The sequence below is a fragment of the Syngnathus leptorhynchus genome, chromosome 14 (genome assembly GCF_054491065.1).
Source record: "Syngnathus leptorhynchus isolate UIUO chromosome 14, UIUO_Slep, whole genome shotgun sequence".
Classification (NCBI taxonomy): Eukaryota; Metazoa; Chordata; class Actinopteri; order Syngnathiformes; family Syngnathidae; genus Syngnathus; species Syngnathus leptorhynchus.
The window spans coordinates 787422-811006 of NC_141208.1; the positions used below are offsets into that span (position 1 = coordinate 787422).

Genomic DNA, 23585 nt, shown 5'->3' on the forward strand with positions numbered 1-23585 from the left:
CAAAAGGAGAAAAGCAAACAAAATGTCATATCGAGTCCTCTTACAAAGTGATTTCCATTCTCACGTTATGCGTGTGATCTTAAACGGCTTGCTGACAAACGGAATGAGTTTTCACGACATCATCTTGTGAATTGCTAAGGCAACGTGTTATAAGCTTTTATTTTGACACTTTTCAACCGGAAGTAGTCGTCCGACCGCGCCGGGTGTCGAGCACTTTGCCTTCCTGGTTTGGCACTTTCACTCCACTACTACATGATGAAAATTCTCACTCTCGCATTCTTATTGAGCACCTTTTCCTCAACAAACGGCATAAATGTCGCGGTAAGCTTCTTTGTTCAATTCTTTCTTGTTTTGGGCGACGCAATTCACCGGTTAGCTTGCCGTGCTGTCATCCTCTGATGATTTCTTTGAAGCGACACCATTTTAAAAGCTGTGTATTTGTTTGGTTTTTTTTCCCAGGAGTCCGCCGGTCAGTTCTTCAGCAGCGGCCATACCAATAATTGGGCAGTTCTGGTCAGTTTGACACAGATGACGCGTCGCTTTGTGGCCAATTTTTTGAATCCAGGTGTGCTTTGAACAGGCGTGTACGTCCAGATTCTGGTTCAACTACCGTCATGTTGCCAACACCCTGTCCGTGTACCGGAGCGTGAAGCGTCTCGGCATCCCTGATAGGTGTGGAATTTACTGTTAAATACAAGATTTCCCATGTCGATGGCTGCCATCTCTATGACGTCATTTTCAGTTGCCGTTCACCAAGTGCTCATCAAACGTATCGATTTTTTGCAATGATTAGAGCAACAATAGTTTGGCTTTTGACATGTTCCAATTCTCTCATATTTCCTCCGTCGACACTTGAGCACACGATGACGATGGAAATGGCACGTTCTCGTCGATTTGACCTTTTGCTTGTTCTCTCAGTCACATCGTACTGATGCTGGCAGACGACATGGCTTGCAACCACAGGAACCCGAAACCGGCTACTGTGTTCAGCCACAAGAGCTTGGAGCTGAACGTGTACGGTGACGACGTGGAGGTGGACTACCGAGGTTACGAGGTACGTTTGGCGAGAACCGAGTTGGAGCCACCTTTCCCACCCAATCATCGCCTTTACTTTGATGGCGAGCCCGTGTAATGTCGCTGGCTCCATTTTCCAGGTGACTGTGGAGAATTTTCTGCGAGTTCTGACGGGGAGGCTTCCGCCCAGCACGCCGCGCTCCAAGCGTCTCCTGTCTGATGACCGAAGCAACATTCTCATTTATCTGACAGGTCATTATGCTGGAATTTCAAAACTGAGATCCAACTTGCACTGTGGAAAAAGGAACGTCTGCAGTGTGACTCTTTGGTTGAGTTGAGTATTTGTGTGTTTTCCAAAGGACATGGTGGCAATGGCTTCCTGAAGTTCCAAGACTTTGAAGAGATCACCAATGTGGATTTGGGGGATGCCTTTGAGCAGATGTGGCAAAAAAGGAGGTAAATGATGACGTGGCTCAGCGCAAGAAATGAATCATCAGTATCTGTTGACGCAATATTGTAGTACAATGTTGTCATAATGGAACCCTAATTGTCACTACTTAATGTAGTATTATCTTGAATGCTAGGCAAGGAACACGTTGACCACATGTGACTATTGAAATGCTCCCAAGGACAAACTGGGCTGAACTCATAATTTAATCCCTCTTTGCATTATAAACTTAGATCAACACAACATAATGGCGGGACCTCACGCTCGAGTCGACTTTGACAGGCTCATCTGGAGAGATGATGTCAGAAAGTGATTTGTGAAGGGAGAGGGGAAAATAAGGCGCCAGACTTAGTTGCCTCAGCAACCGTTCAAAGAAAGATGCCTTTCAGGGTGTGAGCATGAAACCTTCTCTTTTGACTTGTGTGTGTCGCCAGATACAACGAGCTGCTTTTCATCATCGATACTTGTCAGGGAGCCTCCATGTACGAGAAGTTCTACTCGCCGAACATCATTGCTCTGGCCAGCAGTCAAGTTGGAGAGGACTCCTTGTCGGTGGGTTTCCCGCGAGCATATGAATCAACACCGCACAGCACCGCACCGCTGTATTGTGAATGTACGAAGATTGACCGGTGGCAAATTTGTCCTATAACGCAGCACCAACCCGATTTATCCATCGGAGTCCATCTGGCGGATCGTTACACCTTCTACTTGCTGGAGTTCCTTGAAGACATCCACCCTACCAGCAAAGCAAATATGAATGATCTGGTGAGCTAGCTCATTTCCCTTCTCCCACACCGTCACTTAGAGTAGATGTAATTATACTGCCCCCTGGTGGCCAAATGAAAGAGCTGCATTCGCGACGCACAAACTGGTTTCATACTATTGACATTCTTCAAAGAGTGACACGGGTTGCCTTCATGAGTTATCATGTTCAAATCTCTGTGCAACTCGCTCACATGATTCACTGGCTGGACACGAAACGCAATAGATATGTGTGTGGACGAATGTTGGCTCCATGCTGTGCTGACTCGTGGTGCTAGCTTGGCACACTAGGCAGCGCCCGCTTTTCTCCCTCCCTCCCTCCCTCCCTCCCTCCCTCCCTCCAATTCCAGCAAATATCAAATGGCCTGAAGAAATAGTCTCCAACTTCCATTTGTCACCTTTCATTACATTTGTTCCGGTGAGATGGATGCCACGTAGTTTTGGGACGTGCAGCAATGTATTGCGGGTTGTGGCTGACAGCTGAATAACAGTATGACAGAGTGCTGAATAACTTGTGATGGAGAGTGTGTCGAACGAGTTTTGTTTTTCCCGCAGTTCAAAATATGCCCCAAGAGCCAGTGCGTGTCCACTACGGGCTACCGTACCGACCTGTTCCTGCGTGACCCAGGAAGCGCCCTCATCACCGATTTCTTTGGTAACGTCCGCAAGGTGGAGCTCTCCAGGGAAACCATCAACTTGACCAAGCCCATCGTTTTGATGGAAGACAAGTAAGCCAAGCACACTTTCTAGTCTCTATGACAAATTCCTCTGGGAAAATGGATCCCTCCTTTTGCCTTCTATTCAGTATACGTACACTGCTGACCATCTGAACTCTGTTGCTAATTAAAAGGGCAGCGCCAAGGTACCTTGGCTACTGTTCTCTAGCACATCTGACCATCCTTATCCTCAGCAAAGGTTGTTTTTATTTTGTTGCCTAGATTCATTTCAAATGAATGAAGTGCCTGCAAATCAATATGCACTTCAAAGAATAGATACTATCATTAGATCTCATTTGATTTTTCATTAAAAAGAGTGCAAACTGGGTTTCAACTTTAATGAGAGGCTGTTATCATTGGCTTTTAATGGAAGGGCGGTTGGATTTCTACCATTTGCGCTTCTTCACTTGTTTTGTCTGGGTCGCATCCGCTCTAAATTCTGCGGCAGAGGTGCCTGCTCTCGATTCATGAGAAAAACAGAGCTCTGCATTCACTTTCTAGCTTTCCACAAAGTTGCACAATAAGCCACTAGATGCTTGTCGAGACTCTTCAATCTCAAGGCCAGAGGCTCATGTGAGGCTTCGCCCCAAACCAACCAATCAAGTCAATCGCAGTACCAAGACTGACCTGCGTCTGGCAGCAAACTGCCAGAAAATACAAAGAAGGGGTCGTCATTGTTGAACTAGGAAGGAAGTAGCCATGCAGTAACTCCTCTGCTTACGCATCTCATCGCATCACTCTATCGACAATCGCTCCTTTCTTGACACATTGGATTTTGTTGTCAATATTAGACGTTACACAAATGCGCTTTTTGGCCGACACAAAAATACATTAAAAAAAAAACAAAAAAACATTAAAACTTCTCTCAGCCACACAAATATTGGACTCAATAGAGCACTAAAAGCTTGTAGTCATAATGTTTAGTGTGGCTAATTAGTAATTAGAAGTGCTTGCTTGTCCTCTTTTATAGTCTTTGGCTCTTTTGATTCCCAAGGCGACTCACAACTTCCCATGATTGATTAGTAGCTGGCAGATCAATAATGCAGACCAGAAACACGCTGTTGCAATTCCCCAAAAACTGCTTTGAAACCAAGACACCCCAAAAAAAATAAGGATAGCGCGTGAATAGGCAGATATTTGCTTTTCATGCAAATGCTTGCTAGTCAAGACGCACACATTAATTTCATCACTAAATGACTTCTGTAGTCTTTGAATTAAAAACACAAACAATAGACGCAAATTAGTTTAGTGACTGCTTTTAATTGCGGCCCAGCACACGATCAGATGCGGTGCACCTTTATTTTAAGCTCTGCGAGTTGTTGGAGTATTTTTAGACGTATCGCTGCTGAGAAACTCATTTACATATTAAAGTGATAATGAAAGTCATGTTGGCAACGCCGCACACTCGGCTAATGATGCCACCTTCCCTTGGGAAATAGATCTTTATTTTTATGTTGGGGACAAGAAAAACATGCTGAAATAGGTCAACTCTTTCAATACCTGGGGAAGCCAGATAATGGAAATAGGGAGCTCCGTGTGTTGCCATAGAGATGGTGTATCCAAGGCACACACAACCTGGCTAATTAAACGCTTTTCAACATGAATATTTTCATTTGTGCACCACATTTTGGGATTACCTGATCTTAATCAGTAGTTGTGTGTGTGTGGGGGTTGTCAATCCTGGCTAATTAAATGGTCTTTTATCTCCTGCAAACCCCCCCCCCCCTCGAGGTCACCCCTCACTTTATGAATCTCTGAGTTAAACCGATGGGTTGCAAAGTCAGTCTGGCCAATTAAACGGAATGCAAAGTTAAACACGGGATTTGTTTGGCGCACCCCTGAAGGGAGCACCAGAGCGCTCGCTATGTGATTCAAACCAGTGGGCGAGTCAGTCCAAGCCAATTAAATGATACGTGCAGCTGGATAATTTATCACATGGAGCACCATAATTTGCGATTGGAGAGTCAGTTCAATTAAATTATATCAGTGCGGTCCTCATATCGCTAAAAGGACATGAAGCTATCTTGCTCGGGTTACCGAATGCTGCAATATCATTTTGTGGAAAAACTATCTAATATTTATTGTTTGGGAATCTATTTTTTGTTTTGTTTTAGTCAGTTCAATTAAGTCAATGAAATGTTTTTTATTTGACTATTTTGTCAGCTGTAGAGGACAACGAGTGGAGTCAACAGGCTGTTATTAAACATTGCGCCGCATTAATGGCCACTTTTGGCCACTGGCTTTCTTTCACTCCTCCTCCCTCCTGGAAGTGGGCATTTTGCCCCGCAACAATGAAGTGAATTGCACTTGATTGAGAGGACATATTAATGGAGCGTTCAGCCCCTTCCTTCTTCATTATACGCACGGCCTAACAATGTAATGACATTTTGGGCCGTTAGTCATCTCCTGTTGACCGAAAGGTGGCCCGACGAGGTGACCGGCGAGTTCATTTTCCAAGTGATTCGCAGGTCAATTTATTTGATTTGTGACCCCGTCGGCCAAAGTTTCTTAGCGGAGAATTAGTTTGACCTGAAGATGGCAGCCGCAGACAGCGAGGCTCTGCCCGTTTGAGAGATATACGCAATAAAGTGGAAAGTGCTCTCAATTGAATTGCCTCATAGTCTCGCCGAGGCCATTTATTAGGCTTTGTCTTTCTTTGTCATCCTTATTTTTCGCGTACGCACAAAGATGTCGGCCGGCCAGCCGACAATAGTGGACAGGGCAAAAATAACAGGGCTGGTGGCACCGAGGGAGACGTCCGTGCGGGTATCGGTGTCTTGCGGCTGACTTTCCAAATAATGTTGGGGACGGATGGATAGTCTTGGCCACCACAATGGGAAAAGCAAAAAGAAGTATAATTGACTTCTGCAACTCCCAAAAGTAATAAAAGCCTCCCGATGACAGCTCTTGGTTGTTCTCAAGTGCAACGCCCTCCTCAAGTACGTTGTGTATTAAGAGCACATAGAGGAAACCTAAAATGATGCTTTAAGTGAAGGAGAAGAGCGCTTTTTGCTTTGGTCTGGGAAAACCTTTGAGTTGAATCTTGCTCAATTGAAAAGACCAAACTATGGCTGGAAAATGCGCTCCCATCTCGCAGACATGCTCCTACATGTCGTTGCGTTGCACTTGACCTAATTAGTGCTGCGTGCGGATGAAATGGATTCTCTTATCTGATGCCGTTTGAGCTCGCTCGCTTAGTGTCTTGATTTTTTTTCTTTTTTTTTTTCTTTTTTCAATCTACACATTCAAGTTGTCAACCAATCGTATCCAATCAACCTGCTTTTTCAAAACTTCATTGGTATTGTTGTAAGGAATTGATCGCAATTACCTCTGAAGGGCAACTGCAAGAAAACAACGGGAGATTTAACCTTAGCGTTCACAATAGTCTAGTCTAGTCCATTGCGGTGCATTTCATAAATTCTCGCAGAAATACTGAAGAGTTGACATTCATCAGACAGTAATATCCTGCCTTCGCTGGATTCCGTGAAAAAGGCAGAAGCAGGCTTTTTCACGGAACCCAGCGAAGGCAGGATATTACTGTCTGATGATTGCCTTATTTTCACTTGTCCTGCTTCAGTTACACCTCCAAAGTTAGGAAATTGTCTGCCGTTTCAAACCAATTGGTGGTCTCCTACCATTCGAAAAACTAACGTTTTTTTTTTCCCTGCTTTAGTGCTGAAAGTGGAGAGCTGCAACAGGAGTCGCAGTCGTACGTGGATCAGCTGCCGGTGTCCGAGATCATTCATCAGGTAAGACGCACACACACACACACACACACAGACTCGCTATACGACACACACACACACACACACACACACACACACACACACACACACACACACACACACACACACATTGGTACCTGGATCATTCCGAGCTCACCTTCGTGTCTATTTGAGCGCGTCCACGCTTCATTTGGAGGTTGCATAGAAAGTTGTGCAGAACAACCCTCGGCAAATGGCTTTGTGCCGTTTCCATGGCTACGGTGGCAACTGTGAAATGTGGCACAACGGCCATGTGTTTGTAGCTTCTTCTTTTTTTTTTTCCATGCTTTGCATTCAAGTAGCCAACCTGTTTTTCTGTGTTAATGTGCATTACAGACACAAATGCACGCAGCACATGCATCATTTGTACGCAGAAGCACGGTTCAAAGGACTAAACTAACAAAACATTCAATGAATATTTACTGTAAATCTGGTTAGCAATTCTACTCTTGTCTAATTTCTTCCTCAACAAGTTCTGTTCCTTTTCTTCAAAGTATTGCTCTTGTTTCACCTGAGCATCCCCAAGGGCTTGCTCGGGGTCTTTTTGGGCGGAGACTGGCCCACCAAACCGCTCGGGTCCGATCAATTCCGGTTAAGGACCACAGCTGCAGGCGGCAGCAGGAAATGACAAACATCATCTCAGCGGCTCATCGGCGGCGCCATTGTTGGCTCACTGATTTCCAAGCCGTTTGAACTCGGTGGCTGGGTAGTAAAACAGGTCTGATGATCCTACATGGTGTGTAAATGGCAGCGATTAGCAATTCAATAGATTCTTCACGTCACTCCAGAGCCTTGCGTATGATTCTCCAATTTCACATCTGTCTTTCAGTAATATACTTTCTGTTTTGTTTCCATTCATGTGTGTAAAAATAGCGCATCTTGTTGGAGGTCCCACTTTTCCTCAGTCTGTCAAATTTGCCAGTTAGTTTGGCATTTTACAGCTCTGATTTATTACCCATCACCCCAGCCAGGGCCCCCCTGGCCCAGATGTTGATTGTAGTCTGGCACTCCTATTTACAGTTGTAGGTCCTCATATCCGGCCGGCCATCTGCACTAAGGGTCAAGCTCCCCCGTAGCTTATTGACAGCGCCGCCCGCCCGCCCGCCCACCTCCTTCTTCAGATTTGGCCAGAATCCCCCAACGATGCATCTTTGGACTTAAAATTCAGACGCACTCGAGCGACAAAGTAAGATGTGAGCCAGCTTTGGCACCGACTCCATGTCTCCAATATGCCCAAGAGGGTCTGCCGCCTGTGGCGACAAACACAAATCCAATCATTGATTGTCTTCTCGGCGCCCGGCAGAGCATGCGCCGACTTGTAAATAGGGAAGTCATCAGAGTGACTGACAGTGAATGCGTGCGTGTGTGTGCTTTTTAAAAAAAAAAAAAATGTGTGTGTGTAAAGTCGATTGATTAATGTACTGTCACTGTCACTCCACTCTCTTCCCATTGGAGCATTGCTGGAAAGAAAGCACTCACTCACTTCTTTCATGATTTGGCACGCTGTTCAGCGGCTACAAAATTGTTATTTACGCTTCCGCCGGCTTGACAAAACGCCTCCAAAGAATTGAGGGTGTCAAGTGTGCACGGTGGGTGGAAATGAATTCGCGGAGACTCCTTCCAAAGTGGACGTGGATCCTTTGCCACTGTCGCTCGCTCTTATTTATTCCATGATCATTTGAAATGTGCCTGTGATGGAGTTTAGAACAGCCACATTTTGTATGAGAATTACAATGTGCCTTCGTTAGGTACAGTAAAGGAGCAAAACACGGTAGTACCTTTCTGAAACGGATTTAATGAGAGTGCAGTACTAGCAGGAAATGAAGTCGTCAACTTCCCATCCCCAAAAAAACAACCAATTTCAGGTTGGGTTTTTTTTTTTTGATGAATAGCACATTGTAACACAATTTGTAACACATTGTTGCGAATTTGCGCTCATGCGAGAGTGAAAAGACCCTTGCTCTGTACGCAAAAAAATGAAATCCAAATAAGACATGACCATGACATGATATTATTACTGGTGGGGAGGGAGCAAGGCATTTGAGTGCAGTCAAAATCCGCTGACATCATTTGCAGCCGTCTTCGACCTTGGGAGGGAGCGCTCGTGTTTCCGACCGCTGTCAGCATCTCATCTTAATTATCTCCAATCAATCTGATGGCTTTGCCATTAATTGATTTACACCGGCCAATTGAATATGCAACACAGAGGCGGCGTAATAAGCCGCTTCAGTGAACGGTTCAATCAGCGAAGGTCACCAAGCAGCCAGGCAGCCAGGCAGCCAGGCAGGCAGCCTTCCTTCCTCCCTTCCTTCCTCTCCTACCTTCACGCCTTGATTTGCCCTTCTTTCATTCATCAAATATCCTGTAATATGTACATTAGTCTGAAGAAGTGACAGCGGAGAGAAGAATGACACTCGCTTGCATCCCAAAAGCCTGAAAGAGAAACAGTCAAGTGAATAAGCAATGACAGCAGCGCCCAGCACGACAGCAACATGCTAAGCACAAGAGAAGTCAGCAGTCCACAAAAGCCGGGAAAAACAAGTCCAGAGCGTCTTGTTATTTTCACCGGACTTGCTCATTTGGCCATATGTCCGTCTCCTTCTGATGATGTGACTGTGTCCCATATGTGCTCACACTTCAGCCTCTCCCGACCATCGCACGCTCGCTCGCTCGCCCGCCCGCCGTCGGGTTTCCTTAGCCTGACATGTTCTCAGACGCTAGATTATTGTTATCATAGCTATGGGCCAGCTCACTTGCAAGTGAAACGAAGGAAATCTATATCGAAAGCAAAGTCTTGGTGTATGGCCAGTATTATTTATATCCATAGATATTCATTTGGACTTCCAAGATCTTTGTGTATTAGCATACAAATGATTCGCCCCTCATGATTTATACACCATACTGTCCAGCTTCCAACTTTGAGGAACACTTGATTTCATTTAGTATCTCCTACATCTTCTGCGCCCACCGTGGGTCTGCAATGCAAATGACTTTTTTTTTTAAATTTATTTTCCCTTCAAAGTGCCAAGCCGCCGCTCACCCGTGCCCTAATCTCGTTGTTCACGCAGCCTTACAAACTTGAAGTCATTTACATTCAGAGCAGGGAGAGAAGCTCCATTGATTTCTTTTTGATCAATTGAGCAATTAAATATACGATATTTGCTGTCCAACGTTGGTGAGATTTACTGATGAGCGTGGTCATTTGCCAGCATAGTCACGTAACTTGCTGTTATATTGCATATGTAAGCTGAAAACGACCATTTTTTCCGTAATGTCTGGAAGCGAACGATTCCCTTTCTATTGTCATCTTGTGAATGATGAATATTTGCGATTTTCCCCCCAAAAGCTTCCGAGGCAGATGGCAATGTCTTGCTGACCAAATGTGTCACCATCACTGCAATCTAATCAGTCATCGGTGCTAAAAATGGCTTCCTTCAGGGAAGCTTGACAGTTCTCGTCTGTTAGTCAAAGACTTAAAAATAGACCCCATAATGTCAGCTTCTGTGGAGAGTAATAACAAAAATCTCCTTAAGTGCTTGCCCGCTGCGTATGTATAGTTTTTTCTATTTCTCTCTCCACCACCATTTCTTGAGGTTAACTCATCGGGGTGCGGAATATTGCTGTCGCATTAGCATATAAATGGTGCGCCTTGCGATGCGCGTTTTAATACGAAGAGGAAATTTGAAAGTATAATGGTACGCAAAATGATGATGCGCCACTACTGAACGGGACAAACACGAGGCGAGGGAGGTATACCGTCAATGCCGTCCGGCCTGCCATTGTGAATGACATGGCAATCAGCGGTAGGCTCAATATGCTCACTATTACGCTACTAAACCGCATTTGTCGTCCTGCTCCTCCATCCCCCTTCTCACCTTCCATCACCACCCCTGTAGAAGCCCAAACAGAAAGACTGGCACCCCCCCGATGGCTTCATCCTTGGCCTCTGGACCCTCATCCTGCTTGTGTTTTTCAAGACGTACGGCATGAAGCACCTCAAACACATCTTCTGAGACCAACCAATGATGTTGTGAGGCCACGGTGACATTTGTCTGTGTTTTATTGATTTTTTTTTTTTTTTTCTATTTCAACTGGATGTTTGGTGTGACTTTTGGAATGGTCTGGGAAATTTGGAGATTTCACCACCAAAATGGGAATTCCAGCCAGTCCTTGAATAAGAATTGAATCTCGGATGTTCTGCTCAGCATATTTTTGTGTCCAAACTGCTGGGCCAGCCAGAGAGGGGAACCCGTCTGATCGCTGAGGGTTGGCTACGTTGCGTCTCCGCTGTCAGCGTGCATTCCTCCCGCTGACCGTGAGATGGTGGATAACAATCCTACATAATGGCGACTTTCCTTTTCACCATTTTCACCGTGTTCAGCTCTCTGACCGACGGCTGTTTGTAGTCGGCCAATAAGTGACTGATAAGGGTCGGCCGGCCGGCCATCCAACCAGCCAGCCAGCCAGCCATCCGCTAAGCCATCCCAAATATAATGGGCTTTCTTTTCATTTCTCTTTCCCCCTTTCATTCCTGGCGTGACACTAGATCACAGCCTCATTGGCGGGAGGACTGATTGATGTTTGAAGCGCTCGGGCCGGGCCGGGGCTGGCTGTGGTGGGGCGCCTGCCCTCCCTCCCTCCCTCCCTCTCTGAAAGCAGACAGCTGCTGCATCAGCCGCCCGGTGCCTTTCTTCTTATGCATTATTAATAGCGTGCGCATGGCTTCCTTCCTTTTCCGTCTGTTTTTATTCTTTCCTGCCATCCAATTCCCACGGCTTCCTTCCTTTTTTTGCTTGAGCTCAACATGTTTTCCGTCCTTATTTTGGCAAGATGCCAGCCGGCGCCCTGATTAGAGATGAATGGCTGAATCAAAAGAACAAATTAGTCTCCCAACTGCTGGTAAGCGACAACATTGAGCTCTCCTAATTACTTGGCCATCCTTCTTTTCCTGCTGCGAGTGGCTCCCTACAAGGTGATAAGACACGATACGATTTTTGTTTGAAAGGGTTTGAAGTGTGAAGCGAGCCACGAGGTGTGTGTCACAAAAGATTTCAAACCTGTGACGCTGAAGAGAGAGAGCAGCTCTTTGAGAAGCCTCGCTGGATGGTCCAAACGTTTGCGGTACCAGTCCCTGAAGTTTTCCGACACACCTCGTCAGCCCGCTCCATGCCCAAACCAAAAGGCAAGCCCTAAAGGTTTGGACGATTTCCATGTGAAATGAAGCTGAAACATTTCAGGGAACATTTGCTTTGTACTGTCAATCATTTCCAAATGTATTCTAGATTATTGGCATGGGTGGGCAATTTACTAAGCCTGTCTTAATGCTTGGAAAGAGTTTGATAGTCTGAGATTTATTCTTGCTGTCCAAGGAAAATCCAGTGATATTGGCATGAAAAAAAAAATGGCTACTTGCTTTTCAAGGAAAGGACGAAATGATGCAATAGCAGCTTTTCACAAACAAGCATATATGCTGACAGATTTGGAGTATCATGAATTTCGAGATACATCCGTCCTGATGAGTCCAAACATCTGGTGGTAGCACCTTGTTATGAATAGGAAAAAGTCACCTCTGAAGCTACTTGTTTGTTATCAATAGAAAAAGAAAAAGGTGCTTTTCATTGGACAGCAACATGTGTTATAAATAGACAAAAAATACGTGCTTTTCATTGGACAGCATGTGTTACGATGCACTAAAGACTTGACTACTGACTTTTGTCTGCTCTTTTGTGAAAGCTCTTCATTAATAATAAAAGATATTTGAAAAATAAACTTGCGTGAATCTTGATCGATTGCCCAAAGCTAATCCACCAACTCATCAAAGTAAATCCGATTTCATTTTGACAGTTGCACCAAGAAGCTTGTTGTGAAAACGTCAACAGCAAACCCTGTCAAATTACGGTTTATCTAACGCACCGCAGAATTTAATATCTTATTGATTTTTCTTCTTTTTTTGCGAGTGGGAGAGACGCTCAGGAATGGTGATTAGATTTTGGCAGACAAGGTCAACTTGAGCAAACATCTCCCTCCTCGTTCCCTGCCTGTAAAACAGATTCTTTTTTTTTTTTTTTTTTTTTCTTATGCCAATAATGACTTTTACTGATGACTTTTCAAAATAAGTTGGGTGGAAAAATGAACTGGCAAAAAGAAATTCACTTGAAGCATGAAGTGCTTGAAATGATATCCATCTTAAAAACGGATTTAGTGGTTCTAAATCATCTTACTGAATTTATTGATAGAGACTAAAATCAAATTGAATTGTAGATTTGAAAAGATTCATACCTGAAATTGCGGATAGAAAGAATGTAGGTACGGATTATTTTTGACAAGGCTATACTGAATTAGAGACACATGTCCAGTGTTGCGCTTAAGTGCTTGCCTTATGCGTGAGCTAACAAGTTTAGGCCTATTTTGTAAATCAAGCCCTAAATCTTCTATTTCCCCACATATTTGGGAGCACACTATTTTCCGGATTGTGACCTTCCGGTTTGTCCATTCCTATCGTAACCAAAACGGTACTTGCCACGAGTTTGAGGTTATGTTGAAACCTTTTCATTCATTTCGGTGAGATTGAAAGCGGGACGAACATTGACAAAAAAAGAACCCAACCCCTTTGGAGCTTTTTATACAAGAGTATAAAGTACTCCTCTCGCTACATCTGAGACGGCGACTCCTGTCGTGAATCACACAAAGATGAGGCCCAAATCAATGGGGACTCCACATGAGCATGTATCATTGGAAAACCCATTTGCCGTTTTTACCCGGGCGGGCTGACACCTGATTCTTGGAGAATCAAAGCATCTCCAGCACGGCGGAGGGCCGCTCGCTTCTATATGCGGCAGGATAAAAGCGCACGCGCTTCACTGGCCGATTGCCATGTCACGTCCAAGAAAAAGTCATCTTCATCGTCCTCGAGTCTTGTCTGACGTGACACGGCGGCGTTTGCGTGACTTGTAGCAGCATCAATCACACTATTAGCTGGAGACAGCCTGTGCTCATTGGTAGGCAGCTGGGGTCAAAAGAAATGACAAGGAACAAACGTTGTTACGTGGAACATAGTGCTGAAATGACTTGAGCTTTATTCAGACAAACGTAGTCCCTGGCTACCATTTGATGGCATCCGTAGGCAATTAAGTACAGTAGGGGCCGTGGATTCTTGGATTTCTGAATTGTTGCCACGGTGCTAGCGGCGCTTGTGATTTCAATGAGATTCAGAATCAAATTGATCCAAGGAAATGTCAGCTTTGTCAACTTGCATCGCTTGCTTTGGTCAATGTAGAAAAATGTAGCAATTGTGAATGTGGACATGCGCATTCAATTTGACTTCCTCCAAATCCAAGTTTCACTTGATACCGAAGTCACTTTCGGTTCTCCCTACACACACGTACGCGGCATGATCGACATTGCTCCCGAGCGAGCATCGGACGACCGTGTTCGCTCCTCGTTATCACTTCACCGTCACGGCGAGAAGCCTTGAAATATTTTCCTCAACAAGCGTCAATCAGGATCAACCGGTCTGGCGTCAAAGTCAGCTGGCCTTTTTGCCATCCGCTCACGTTGGGCATCCCTCCGCAGTGCGGTTAGCCGGCAGAGGGGCGGGGCTCCAGTCGGGCTGGTAGAAGTGGATGTCAAAGGTCCGCGCCCAGTCGGCAAAGACCCGCTTCTCCGTGATGAAGCGGTGGTGACTGCCCCGTCGGCCGCGCTCGTGCGATATGTACATGGCGCACTCGTCGGGGCCCCGCGGCTCGTAGTAGTGGTAGGGCACGGAAGGCTGCTCCGGATCCCTGCTGGAGAAATACATTCCGTTCACGCTGGCACCAGCACTGATCTGTCTGTAATAGGTCAGATGTTGAAATCTGAACGCTACTCCTTTGACTTTGATATCGTGCGTGCCAAGCATCACCTGCAGAAGTCGGGCGAGACCATGCCGTACACATTGATCCTATCGCAGAGCTCCAGGGCGATGGTCATGGTGAACCAGCCGGTGCTCAGCCACGACTTGGATATCCTCCTGTGAGAGAAGGAGCGTGTGACATTTAGATGGATGTAACGTTTGAAATTTTTTTTTTTTTTGACTCGTCTCCATCGTTCACGCTCCTCCGCGGCGTCATTAAAATACACGTCGCATATCGAGCCATACGAACGAAGCCCGTCAAATGGTGGAAGCCTTCATCAGGAAGTGGCCTCGCGCGTAGTCGGCGCAAGGACAAAGCGTCCACTGACGGATGGCGAGAGAGATCGTTTTGCACTCCCCTCAAATGTTGTTGGCGCTCTTTTGTGCGAGGGGAGAAAAAAAATGCTTTGCTGAGCTTTGCCGAGGCTTGCTGCCACCGGCCAACTCTTAAGCGGCCAGATCAAATGGGAAAGCGAACCGAGCATTCTTACCTGTCCTTGCCCGTTTCTCTCTTGAAGAGCTCGTCCAACTGCAACATCTTCTGCCAGGAGATGATGTAGACTTTGAGCGCGGGAAGCACCTGGCTCATGAGCCGCAAGTTGTTGTAGACCAGGCCCTTGCCGTCTCGCCGCATGTAGCTACTGGGTCCCCAGAAGATGAAAACGCCGTCCTGGCTGCCATTAAGCAGCTGCTTGCGACTCCTCAGCACGCGTTGCATGCTGGAGTGGGCGATGACGCGCAGGGACGTGCGGCGCCCCACGTCCGAGGCGTAGTCCCCCGCCGCCGGCGCGTCGTTCATGCGGACCACGCACTCGGCCCGGTCGATCTCGTCGCCGCGGCCGCCGCCGATCAGGTGGCCCGAGCTGGTGACCAGGGCGCACGTCCGGCAGTGCATCTTCAGAGGCTGATCGAAAATACAAATATAGGACATAAACAAAGGTTTTGGGCAAACACGCCAAATCCCATTTTGTCTGTGTTCTCTCTCGTGTTTGACAAGAGATGCACACCTGAGGCAGCTTCGCTAGCAAAGAAAGCCTCACGATGTGTTTGACAAATGGGGAGCGACGGCACCTTCTGGCTTGTCATCGCGTGCTTTGCCTCGCTTGTCTTCAAAGCCGGCCGGGACCTTCACAAAGTACGCGAGGAAAAAGCTCCAACGCCCACGCTAGAGGTCCCTGACGTGAAAGGCGAGGAAACAATGGCACGAAAGAGTCGAAACAAAATGCCGTCAACATGTACATTCCGTTCCGTTCACAGAATCTAAATGGTCTTCAGTGTCTAGAAAAGGTTTAGCCACATTTGCAAAGATTGGAAGACTCATTTGCTGCTCCTCTGCTTTTAATTGCATACATAATTGGAGAAAATGGCCGCCAAAATGGGAGCACAGAAGGCGTTCACCACTTTACAAATGATGGCATTACAAAACCTAGCTAGTATGAGGAGAGTGAAAAGAACGCGGAAAAAAAAAAAAAAAGATGAATGCAGCGGGAGCCATTTGGTGCTTGATGATACATGGTGCTAATGAGCCGTCTTTAAGGCAGCCCCCCCCCCCCAGCTGGCAAGTTGTATTTTCTACCCGGGGGCCTCTAAATGCCTGGCAGACCTCCTCTGTCACCAGAAGCAGCGATGGCTCTCTTCGGGGAGGTTATTACCGAGAAACAAGGCTCTCCATCTCACCTGGAGTCATTTGACTTCTTCCAGGCGGAGCGTCCTGACTACTAGATTTATCGGCCTTATTCCAAACGGCTTGTCGTAAATCCCGGACTTGACTCATTCCAGGTGGAGTCGTGTGAAGTCATTGCAAGCGGCAAATCCAGGCTCGTCTTCATGATTCCGAAACCGATCGAGTCTTTGCGACAAATTCTCAAATGTGCAGTTACGTATTTGATTGATTCCTAGAGTCCTAAAGTCATGTGACCTGTTGTAGGTGGAGGACTAGAACAACACGATTCATCGGACTTATTGTCGGCGGCGTGTCTTCACAATTTAGGTCCTGTGAATTGTTCCAGGTTGAGCTTCTCATCTAGATGGCGCATCCTAAGAACTTGAGTCAAGTGACTTTTTTCTACGTTGTGACTTCTCCCAGGAGAAGCGTCCGATACTGTACAAATCAGCAGCGATTCACATTTTCCGCTCTCATGAATCATTGATGTGCTTGAAATTGAGCGTTTTGTACTTCCCCGGCGCCGCGAGCGTAACAACCCTCACTCTCTCGTTGATTAGGCAGACGTCGGGCTATTGTGTTTCATTGGAGAAAGAGGCATGAAAATGAAATGGTTGTTTTGCAAAAGGATTTCCTTTCATTGTTTTTTTGATTGCACAGAGCAGCTGTGGCGCTTTTGCTCGCGACACAATATAGATGCAGCGAATAATCCCTTCGCTAGTATTTGACAGAGCTTAGTTTTCCCCCAGAAAATGCAGTTAACTCAACTGTGGTGAATTGTATCCCATCAGAGAAGCAGTTATCCTAAATATTGTACTGAAGGTTATGCTGTCATAGTTGGAGTGAATCATATTATCATATTGTTATTTGATGCATCTCAATGCAAAAGAACTATCTTCACTTGCAAAAAGTAGTCCTTTGCTGCCATCTCCTAGCATCTCAGTGCCAAGGAACTATATTGAGCTTGATTTAGACAAACGTAGTGCTTTGCCACCAACTTGTGACTTCCATTTATTTTGGCAGTAGATTTGGTTCACGAATAGCGCCAATTGTTCACGTGGGTGTGCCACACGCAGGCAGGCAGGCAGGCAGGCAGGCAGGCAGGCAGGCAGCCAGGCAGGCAGGCAGGCAGGCAGCCACGCAGGCAGGCAGGCAGGCAGGCAGCCAGGCAGGCAGGCAGGCAGGCAGGCAGGCAGGCAGGCAGGCAGGCAGGCAGGCAGGCAGGCAGGCAGGCAGGCAGGCAGGCAGGCAGGCTCGTGCGCTCGCTCGCTCGCTCGCTAGGCGTCTAATAATATCGAGTGCGTAATTAAACAGAGGAAGAAAAGGGCCGGCCGGGACTGTCGCACACGTGATGGTCGGCTTGTTTTCCAATGGGCTTTACGCTTGGCGCCGGCAGGGCCGTAGCCGCTCACGCGTAACACAGCCGATAATTGCTCCTTTCCCGACGTCCAGAAGCGTCCCTGGAGGACTGCGAGTGGGCCATTACGCCTGATGGATGCCGTGCCCCCTCAGAGCTGAGAAATAGCATTCCGCTGTTGTTATTGATTATTTGGCGGGGCGGCGAGGAGCAAGACAGGGGGAGGGGAAAGAGCGAAGGCCAGCTCCTCATGGCATTGGCTGAAGAATTAGCCAATGCTATACTCGTGGCGTGCCGCAGGGCCTCATCTGGCGCTTCCTATTTTGCCTCTTTCCAAAGTGGGGCAGGGTGCCAGAATAACTCAGCAAACCTTTTTGCGGTGGCCCTAGAAAATGACATGTTGCAATTGTTGTGGTTTCCATTCTCAAGAGTAAGCCAAAGTGTCACAAGAAGTTAGAAGAGGTCCTCCATACAAAGCGGGAGGGAGGGAGGGAGGGAGGGAGGGAAGTGTCAGCCAAAGGCAGCCAGGAGAGGAGAAGCTGCCGCAGCGCCAATTACAGTCGACTCAAACGTCAGCCTCTGGAGGCCGCCATCAAAGGTGCCTTCGTTTTGCTGAAGCAGGGACGGACGGACGGAGCCAGCTCATTTGAAGTGGCTCGCTTGACAGTTGATGAAGGAAATACCCAGTCCAGAGTATGCCTTGACTTTGACTAATAAATAAATGAGGCCTTCTGTATTCCATTGTGACTGCCTGAAGATAAAAAGTCTGAGCTTGAATACTTGAAGCACCTAAGTACCTACCCACTGTGATTCTGCGCATGGCTGGAAGCCTGTAAAATATGAAGTCGTGTTTTTTTTTTCTTTTTCCTTCTCCGCAGACCTCACTACCCTAACTAGTATAAACCCAATCTGGATGGATGGATGGATGGATGAAGGGTTGGCTCGGGTCATGTGACACTTGATATTTTGGTAGTTTTGTCATTTGCTAATATTTGGAACTTCCTCCTTGTCTCCCCGGCCCGTGAGTTTCAATGATTGTATTGCGTTTGGATTGTGGCACAGCGAAAGTGAGCAGACAATGGACTTGCACGGTGTTGCAACATGCTGTGTTTTTTCTTTTCTCCCAACCTTGGCTATAATTGGCTCCCTTTCAGGCCGCCAGCGAGACAGCTTCTACCGCACACGCAGGCAGAGGTAGTTGCTCGGAATACAAAAGACAGGGTCAAAAGATCTTTCTCTGCTTTCACACCTGTTTTTTTGTTTTGGGTTGTTGTTGGGGAACAGATGTATCGTGACAAGGAAGTGGGCTTGCGTGACAGACAGCCAGCCAGCCAGAGAGCCAGGGAATGAAATGCAAGAGCTTTGAAGAAAGGAGCTGCTTCTCATTTTTCGGCCCTCCTCAAGGGAACAAAATGTAGTGTGTGTGTCTAAAAAGAACTACTTGGAAAAAAAAGTAGGACGAAGGAAGCTCAGGGGATTCGGGTGGTCCCTTACTTTGCTATCTACCTCGTATGCAAAGACCGCGGCAACGATTGTTATGATGTCTTTTGTCGTTTGCGTGCGCCGCCGCCGTGTTTAATAAGCCGTTAACTTTGCCTCAAGTGTCTCTGGACCTTCACAATAGCAAAGCGAGACAGTGAAGTAGTCGACAAAGGCCGCCGTGCGTGTGTGTCCTTGGGCCGAGAGAAATACCGGTTACCTCGTTGAGATGTGGCAGCATTGAATACGTTCTCACGCTATTGTGTGTCAATTTTCCGAGACGATTTTCAAAGTACGGCATATGTGTTGTTTGGGTCTGCTTGTTTTCAATTGACTGTTGACGTGCAAATGTACGAGTAAGCCAGTTAACAAACGCATGTCTGCCGCTTCAGGTTTGCTTGTGCTCATATGATTGTGTGTGTGTCGTTGCAGAGCCCAAAGCGCTAAGCCTTCATCTCCGGCGCAATGACAACAGCCTGGCCGGCAACACGTTTGAATGGCTCGGAGATGGCCGCCACGCCCCGCCGCGCCCCGCCCCGCCCGCTGCGCGCATGAACAAGTACGCTATGTTTTGGGACGCTGCGTGGGGGTAGATGTGACGTAAATTGCGGTGGCAGAACCGAGAGTAAAATGGGCTAATCATCAATCAACTCCCATCACAGAGCGTCTCTCTGCTGTCATCTATCAGCTATGAAGTATCGGCTTCTCAACTCCCTAAAGTTTTTCACGGTGGTGACAGTTAGGGCCCATGACGGATCGTGTCACTTTTCATGATTTCCACCGACACAGCGCATAAATGTCAAATGAGACAGGTTTGGCGCATTATTAATGAAATGCTTGCTGGAGGCGACAAGTTGTGTCTCTGCCGGCAACATTGTACAGTCAAAGTGCTCTTCCAGCTTTTAAAGTCATTCCATTTTTTTTTTATTGGACTTGCGTTTTTACGTGAGCCTGCCAAACATTGCATTATGTTTATTTCATTGAAAAAAACCCTTCCGAGCCCGACCGACCAACCGACCCCAAAAAAATGAAAAGGTAAGCTGCCTGCCAGCTGGCTCAATGTGAGGCGATAAAGACTAAAAAGCAAATGGAAAGACAGGTTGTGCTTTGTCAGCGCTGCTATTAGTGGCTATGAATGGCACTGCTATCATTTCAAAATGGGATTCTCAGTCGCATGACTTTCTGCAGGGGCAAAAAGTGTGATCGTAGCGGCTACGGCGTAGCGCCTCTGTCCACAAAAAGCCAATTGTGTCCACTGACAATGGTGAAGTCTTCACTGACCCACTTAATCCTCACCCGCTCTTCAGCATGGATGTGCTTCATCACACACAAGGCTTCTCGTCAAGCTCTGACCTTGGAGGAAGTTAGCCAAGATGTAGTTATCCTAGTTTGGAGGATCCGTTCATCAAATGGCCCAAATGAGACTAAAATGGCCGCTGCAAACTCAAACTTTGCCCACTTCAATTTCGCTCTTTACCCAAATCAGATGGCTTTTCTTTGGTTTGGAGCCACTTCAAAGCAAAACGGCCGACTCGCCTTCACTTTTCTGTCCTGACTTTTGCGCTGAACACACAAGAGGCCTGGAATTACCATTCCCCTCACTCCCTGGTGTTTGGGTAAAAAAAAATCTATGACTTTGCTCGTGATTCCTTAACCACGGGGTGTGAGATGACTCCCGTCAAGGGAACGCTTATCGAGATGCTCCTGCCATCTTTTTCCGTAATTGCTTCCCGTAGGCCCTGACGCTTGCGTCCGAGCAGATCCGCCGCCAGCCAAACATTTTGGGGCCTTTAATGACTTCTCCGTGCTAAAGACGATCTGTCGCTTTGAGTTTGATGTTTTCTAAACGGCGGGCGGGCAGGCGGGCAGGCGGACAGCCCTTGCGGAAGTAATTGGGGAGCTGGGCGGCGGTCGGTGTCCTCAAAAAGACGGCTCTGTGAAATATTAAACATCTCGTGCATCTGCCACCCGAGCGGCGAGAGCGACGCCTCGTCAGGTCTGTCGGCGCAGATGGCGTCCTTCTTCCCCTTTCAGCAACAAAGGATATGAGCGGCCGGCCGATAAGTTGTCCCGAAATGTCAGCTGTCGTCATCATTTTTTTTCTCTCTCTCTCCTAGCAAGAACGTTGGCTAATTAGTGACAGTTGCTTATTACCTCCCTAGCAGTAAACAAAATGACCTCCATAATGCATGGTATAGGACAGAGCCTTCCAAACTAGCGCCAAGCTAGGATTATGACGATCCAATGCAATGTTTCTGAATTGTATACATTTTGTTTCATCCAAAAGGGACTATAGTTTACAGCCGTAATATTTAATCATTTTTTTCACAACCGAGCAGCCCCACTTGAGATGGAAGCCAAATTCATTTCATTAGCGCTCGTGACTCAAATGATCGTGAAAGAAAATGCCACAAATGTGTTTCAGCCTCCCCAGACAAATTAAGATGAAAGGTGCAATTGTGTGTAGCCTGGCCTTTCAGGGTGCCAATTATGGCTTGTTTGCGCCTCAAAACAGCCAGCCATCCATCCATCCATCCATCCATCCATCCATCCATCCATCCATCCATCCATCCATCCAGCCATCTAGCCATCCAGCCATCCATCTATCCATCCATCCAGCCATCCATCCACTCGGGCAGTCTCACCTCCATATCAGTCTGTCAAGACAGGCATAAAAGTAGTTCCTGTGAGATTTAACCATCTGTCTTCAGCTCTTTTTCATTCACGCGGATCCTTTGCCGTGTCCCACTTGTCCCACACCTTTCCCGCCCCTCTCTGCTTTTACCGGGTTATTTGCTTTTTTTTTTTTTTTTCTTCCTCATTCCCAACTTTAATTTTCTTTGCCTTATCAGAGCCGAGCGAGCGCTGCGGCACAGCCGGCGCGGAATAAATGATACCTCCTTCTGACCTCAATCACATTTGTTGCATTCGAAGAGGTTGTGAAGAATGATCATTTACACAAGATGCATCAATACAATATATATGGAAAATACGTTGCAGGCAGGTGTTTGGCCATTCCTATTCTTTTTTTTTTTTTCCCACTCTATAAACAGCACTCTGCTTTTTCAATCGTTGGTAACTAATTCGACACAAATAACACAAGCGACAAATCACTCCCCGCATAGCTTGCATTGACGTGGCTTTCAAACATTGCCCTTCAGCCTCTCTGGATAGCACGTGTCCCTATCATTTAACAGCAGCTCATATTGATTTTTTTTTTTTTTTGCTCCCGGGTAGAGTCAAAATGGCAGCACGAGTGGCGTCGGGTTTCAATTCGAGCGTACGGGATGTAATTGTAGCCTCGCTTGTAATGGCTAATGACAGGCGGGTGCAGAATTGTGATAAATGACTCTCTTAAGAGCCATGTAGCGATGGATGCTTTGCCGTTGTCTCACAGGGTATTTACCTTGTGGTCCACGATGCTGCTGTAGCCCCGGAGGTGAGGCCGGGCCGGGCCTAAAGAGACGCCGGCGGGCCGTAACGGCCGCTCTGGCCTTCGCGTGTCATTGCTTTCCCGGACCGTGCCGTAGAAGTTGCCGTTGTAGACCAGGAAGAGGCTGGCGCACAGCAGCAGCACCAGAAGCACGGCAAGGGCATGGCGCTAGGGAAAAGAGAACAAGTGAACAAAAGCAAAAAGTGTTTGATGACCAAATCGAATTCTCATAAATATGCAAGATTTATCCAAGTCTGCATCTTTTATTGACAAATTGATCAAAACATTGGGATATGAACTTTTTAGCAAGCCCATCCAGTTAATATCGTATTTGTTTACTGTTCTGTGAGTTTCCCGCTATTTGATAAAAGTCCATGCCCATATTAGTTGGGTGCGTTATCTCTTGAAGTAAACGCTTCCTTTTTTTTTTTCTGGGCTAGTAGGTGCAATTGTCTTAGTTCATATAGTCCAGGACTTAACTGCCATTTGAATTCCATTGCTAACCAAAACAGCAGCATGTGAAAAAGAATCATCCTGGAAATACGTATCGATAGAAGCTATCGATGTGATGTGTTCAGGGGCGTATCTGAAGATAGGAAAGTTATGAAACGTTTATAAACCAAACAGCAGTCTTAGGTCGGTAGTATATCGGATCTATAGTTTGGAATGTCTTGTTTTTCAATGCACCCTCTTGTCAAATTGTATCTTGTCTTTCAGGGCTGCATTGTTTCAAGCTAATCTTTTGATCTGACAGACACACTCACATTCAGCCAGCCAGCCAGCCAGCCAGCTTATGGTGCTTTTTGGAGCGCACTTTGCTCAACACAACTAAGCATGCCTTTCAAAATGATTTGAAAGAAAAAAAGATCATGCAAAACAACCTTTACCAGCGGTGTCTTCATCTTGCGGCGCTCTCGGGAGTCAAGCGGGCTCCGTGCGCCCGTAAGCGGCGCCGCTCATCCTCCGCACGCGTCCGGGATCCAGCTCAGTTAAGACCCGTCTGGCTGGCTGGCTGGCTGACTGGCTGGCTGGCTGGGGGGGCTGGGGGGGCTGGGGGG

At 46.8% G+C, this 23585-nt stretch overlaps 3 protein-coding genes across 7 annotated transcripts in view; 2 read left to right on the forward strand and 1 right to left on the reverse strand.

Moving 5' to 3' along the window:
* Positions 1-188: 188 nt before the first annotated feature.
* pigk (phosphatidylinositol glycan anchor biosynthesis, class K) lies at positions 189-23540 on the forward strand. 3 transcript variants are annotated; one of them, XR_015068225.1, is made up of 12 exons: positions 189-321; positions 460-513; positions 581-672; positions 919-1054; positions 1155-1266; positions 1374-1470; positions 1897-2014; positions 2117-2227; positions 2780-2952; positions 6614-6689; positions 19527-19653; positions 19757-23540. XR_015068225.1 is itself a non-coding variant. In XM_085930463.1 (11 exons), the coding sequence occupies exons 1-11, from the start codon at positions 253-255 to the stop codon at positions 19539-19541; spliced, it is 1053 nt and encodes a 350-aa protein (XP_085786589.1). In that variant the 5' UTR covers positions 189-252; the 3' UTR covers positions 19542-23540. The 3 variants fall into 3 exon arrangements, 2 of the variants coding, with proteins under 2 accessions (XP_085786589.1, XP_085786588.1); XM_085930463.1 differs by having other exon boundaries at positions 19527-23540; XM_085930462.1 differs by lacking the exons at positions 19527-19653; positions 19757-23540 and adding an exon at positions 10601-12473.
* Positions 11430-23541, reverse strand: st6galnac5a (ST6 (alpha-N-acetyl-neuraminyl-2,3-beta-galactosyl-1,3)-N-acetylgalactosaminide alpha-2,6-sialyltransferase 5a). Of its 3 annotated transcripts, none has more exons than XM_085930471.1 (5): positions 23415-23541; positions 22501-22695; positions 15087-15499; positions 14605-14712; positions 11430-14488 (listed from the first exon to the last, which is right to left on the reverse strand). In XM_085930471.1, the coding sequence occupies exons 1-5, from the start codon at positions 23427-23429 to the stop codon at positions 14254-14256; spliced, it is 966 nt and encodes a 321-aa protein (XP_085786597.1). In that variant the 5' UTR covers positions 23430-23541; the 3' UTR covers positions 11430-14253. The 3 variants fall into 3 exon arrangements, with proteins under 3 accessions (XP_085786597.1, XP_085786595.1, XP_085786596.1); XM_085930469.1 differs by having other exon boundaries at positions 23409-23540; XM_085930470.1 differs by having other exon boundaries at positions 11431-14485; positions 23409-23540.
* hectd3 (HECT domain containing 3) overlaps positions 19593-23585 on the forward strand; it is a 24461-nt gene continuing 20468 nt past the window's right edge. The window contains exon 1 of the mRNA XM_085930442.1: positions 19593-19653. The gene's annotated coding sequence lies outside the window, so the exon portion shown is untranslated. The remainder of the gene's footprint in view (positions 19654-23585) is intronic.